Source organism: Chinchilla lanigera, unplaced genomic scaffold (genome assembly GCF_000276665.1).
Source record: "Chinchilla lanigera isolate Chin_1 unplaced genomic scaffold, ChiLan1.0 scaffold00166, whole genome shotgun sequence".
Lineage (NCBI taxonomy): Eukaryota > Metazoa > Chordata > Mammalia > Rodentia > Chinchillidae > Chinchilla > Chinchilla lanigera.
Genome location: NW_004955567.1, coordinates 840,193 through 843,967, shown reverse-complemented (window position 1 = coordinate 843,967; position 3,775 = coordinate 840,193). Strand labels below are relative to the sequence as shown.

The following is a 3,775-nucleotide window of genomic DNA, read 5'->3' as shown; positions in this document are numbered from 1 at the left end:
CCCTCCCCTCCCCCTCCCTCCGCTCTGCGCAGCCCTCTTTGCGGGAGGGAAGCGCAGCTTGGCGGGCCGCTTCCCGCCCGTCCCCTGCAGCAGTGTCTGTCACACTTGCAGTCGTGACTCCCTGGTGCGCTGCGAAGCCGCTCGGTGGGGCATGCCCAGCAGTTGGAAGAATGAAATGGAATAGCAAAGAAGAGAAAACGCATTCTGAATCCGTGGGGTCGGGGGACGAGGCTTCGGATGCGTGCGTGCGGGAAGTGGAGGGTGAGGGGACCCGGCAGCTGGGGTCACTTTACAAGCTCAGGGCCGAGGCAGGTGCAGGGACTTGAGAGCCATTGTTTCAGTCTCTCTACTCTTGCAAATGTTTGAAAATATCCATAATAAAAAGCTTCAAACTTTTCTGTAATTAAAAAAAAGTGTGTCTATCTGGACCTCACAGGCCACGACATCTGAAGCACTCGTCTTCTCTCGACCTCTCAGTTCAAAGCATTTGAAGGCCCCGTCCCTGCCAGCAGTTGGTTCAGGGGTGGGCGTGGCCAAAAATGGGCGCCCGGCCTGGGAGTTTTGAGACTGGGTCTCCCTTTGTAGCTCAGGGTGGCCTCGAACTCCCAACCCTGTGGCCTCAGCCTCCCCAGAGCTGGATTACAGGCAGGCACCACCGCGCCAGGCTCCGGGAGACGGTCTTTGAGCCCCTGGGTCGAGCTACTGTGCATGGTCCTGACCCCCGGCCCGGACCCCGGCCCGCGCTGGGGCCACGCCCTCGCGTTCCGCAGACTCACCCAGCCTCTTGAGGGAGGAGTACCGGCTCAGCTCCGACTTCACGGCCGCCTCGTAGGAGGGGGGCAGGTGCGAGAGGTTGTGGAAGGACCGGGAGCAGGACAGCGTGGAGTAGTGCAGCGGGGGGCTGGGTGGGGGCACCGCGCGCCAGTCTGCGGCAGAGGGGCCGGGTCAGCCCAGCCTCCTCCCTCAGACCCGGGTCCGGGCCGGGCCTCCTTGCTCAGACCTGGGCGTCCCACCGCCTCCCTCAGGCCCAGGGGTCAGACCCCAGCCCTGGGGGACTGGAAGTCTGTGGTTCCAGCCGCTCCTTGCTGCGGCAGTTCAGAGGTCCTTGCACCCCGGGAGACGGGCTCCACTGGGAAGAAAGACATCTCCCGCGTGAGGATCTGGCACCTGCCTGCACCCCTCATCTGCCCTGGACGTGGGGTGCACCCCCCGCCACCCCACCATCCTGGGGGGAGGGAGAAGACCACTTCCGGGCCTCCTGGAGGGCACTGAGGCTGCAGCAGGAGGCGGCAGAGCCCTCTGCGTACCCAGCGTGGCAGCGTGGTGCGTGGGGCTGCTGACGTTGAGGTGCAGGTAGTTGTGGTGCAGGTTATCTGAGGGGACCAAAAGGGAGGCGACGTCACCGTCACCGCCGACCCGGCTGTGCCACCTTGCTGTGTCCACAGGATCCTGGCCCTACGCCATCTCACACCCAGGGCCTTCAGGGCCTCCTAGTGACGCCCTACCACTGGCCTGGCGGGAAACAGGCTGGGGCTGCGGGTGCGGGCTTGTGGCTTCGGAGGGGGCGGCCCCAGTGCCAGTCCTTGGGCCCTTCTGACCCCCAAGTATCTACCTCGGCCTCTGGCCACCCCTGCTGACACCCCCGGCTCGCCAGCACTTGCCGACAAACACCCGGGGATGGCATCTGGCCGGGCTGGTGCGTGCAGCCCCGTCTCCGCCCCTCGCTCCAGCTACTCTTTCTCTAAGGCTGCCCTGGCCCACTCCGTGCTGCCCCAGGGCCTTGGCATTTGCTGCTAAGCTGAGCCCCCTGGTCCCCTCTGTCTGAAGGCAGCTCCCGCGGCCTCGTGTTCACCAGGCCCAGCTCTGTGCCCTCCGGCCGCCTGCACCACCACCCCGGCCTCCTCTCGGCCCAGCCCCCTCGCCTCTCCCTCCGCGCGGATTCAGAGATGTCCTCCCCGACTGCCGGCGGGGTGCTTGGCGCTGAGCTCCTCCGTGGCTCCCCACTGCCCCGGGACAAGGGCGCAGCTCCTCTGCTCAGCTGGGGTCTGAGGCCTCGCGAGCTCACCCCTCCCCGCCTCGGGTCTCCCAGCCACCTGGGGCTCCCCTCACCCCAGCCCCTTGCTCAAACACCACTTCCGGGGAAACCGCCTTCCTTCAAGCCAGATGAAGCCCTTTCCGGCCCTTCGGCCAGTGGACTTCTCCACTGTTGTGCTCAGAGCAGGTCCCAGGGCCCGGCCAAGAGCCGCTAAGAACCCAAGACTCGGCCTGAGGCTGGGGGCGGGGCCACAACGCGGAAGGGCTTGCCCAGGAGGGGCGGGGCCGGGCCCAGGGGCGGGGCCGGGGCGGAGCCGCAGCTGCAGCCCGAGCTCCGTGGCGGGGCCGGGCACAGTCCCAGGGCAGTGTCCTGGGGGGCGGGGCCGAGAGACTCCCACTCACCGAGGTTGGATGGCTTCATGGTGTTGTAGAGGTTTTTGGGTGTCCTGGGGCCCATGCTGTCGGGACCCCCGATCCCCGGGGTCAGGGAGCTGCTTCGGGCTCGGTCTGGGCGGGTCCCAGGACCCCCTTGATGCCGCAGTATGTCCACCAGAGCCCTGAGGGTGGAGCGGTGTGGATGGTCAGCGGCCCGGGACGGGCGTGGGGCTCAGGCTCCCAGTCCTGATGGGGAGGCTGTCAGCGAGGCTTTGCTCCCTGCCTTCCCCACGCCCCTTGCAGGACCACACGGAGGGTCCCTCCCCTCCCGGGTCAGTTGGACCCCGCCCCTTCGGAGGCCCAAGGCGAACCTGGAAGCTGGTCCTGTCCTCACGGTCACCCAGGTACCCCGCCCCCCGTGCAGACCTGAAGCCTTAGGATCAGCGAGATCCCTCTATTTTCTTTTTCCTTTATGGCCCTGGGCAGTGCTGCCGAGAGCTCAGGGTCCTCACTTGCACAGGAAATCCACTCTGCCCGAGCCCCTCACCTCGGAACCTTCTGGCTGCCCTGGCCCCTTTCAGGTCTGGCATAAGCCACCACAGGGCCTTTGCACATGACACCTGCTGGGCCCCCACCCTTCCTGTAGGACCCTGCTCAGAAGGGCATTCTCTGGCCGCGTAGTCCAAACCAGCCCTCCTCTGACATCCCCTCGCAACAATTCACGCGGCTGCGTTCCTCACCGCAGTTACCCGCATCTAAAATTGCTTGTGTACGTGCTGGCTGACTGACCGCACCAGCAGTATCTCATGAGCTTTTCCTGTATGCCAGGTTCGACAGGAACCAACTCAGCGCGTCTTCATTACAACCCAATAGGCGGGAACCGTTATTAGCCCCTCTGTGCAGACTAGGAAACTGAGGCACAGAGAGGCCTAAGCACCTCGCCGGATAGGCAGACTTGGGCGGGGAACTCAGACCGAGGGGCGGGACCTTGATGTGCTCCCGCGGCATCCCCAGTTCCTGGCTCAAAGAAGGTGCTCAAGAAATAAATATTTGTTGATCGAATAGGGCTTGGGGGTTCCCTTCCCCCTGCTCAGCAGCCCAGTGGGTTCCGGCCCAGGCAATCCCCGCCCCGCCCACCTCGCTTTGGCAGCCCTGTCGCCCCGCCCGGTCCCCTCCGCGCACCTCCCGAGTGCACACGCACCTGGGCACGTTGATCTCCCGGTGCGCCCTGGGCGCACGCGACGCCTTGCTGAAGGCCACCTTGGCGCCGACGCCGACGGCCAGGGCGAAGCTGATGACCCCACACACGACATAGGCCGTGCTGCCCACGGGGCCCTCGCCCCCGCGCCCCCCAGGGCCGCCCGCG

At 65.9% G+C, this 3,775-nt stretch overlaps 1 protein-coding gene across 1 annotated transcript in view; it reads right to left on the bottom strand.

Annotated features, from left to right (window-relative positions):
- Positions 1–3,775, bottom strand: part of Shisa7 (shisa family member 7) — a gene marked incomplete at its 5' end in the record, with an annotated part of 4,901 nt that extends 1,126 nt beyond the window's left edge. The window contains 4 exon segments of the mRNA XM_013509311.1: positions 777–926; positions 1,308–1,373; positions 2,437–2,591; positions 3,611–3,775. Coding sequence (XP_013364765.1) covers positions 777–926; positions 1,308–1,373; positions 2,437–2,591; positions 3,611–3,775 — 536 coding nt within the window.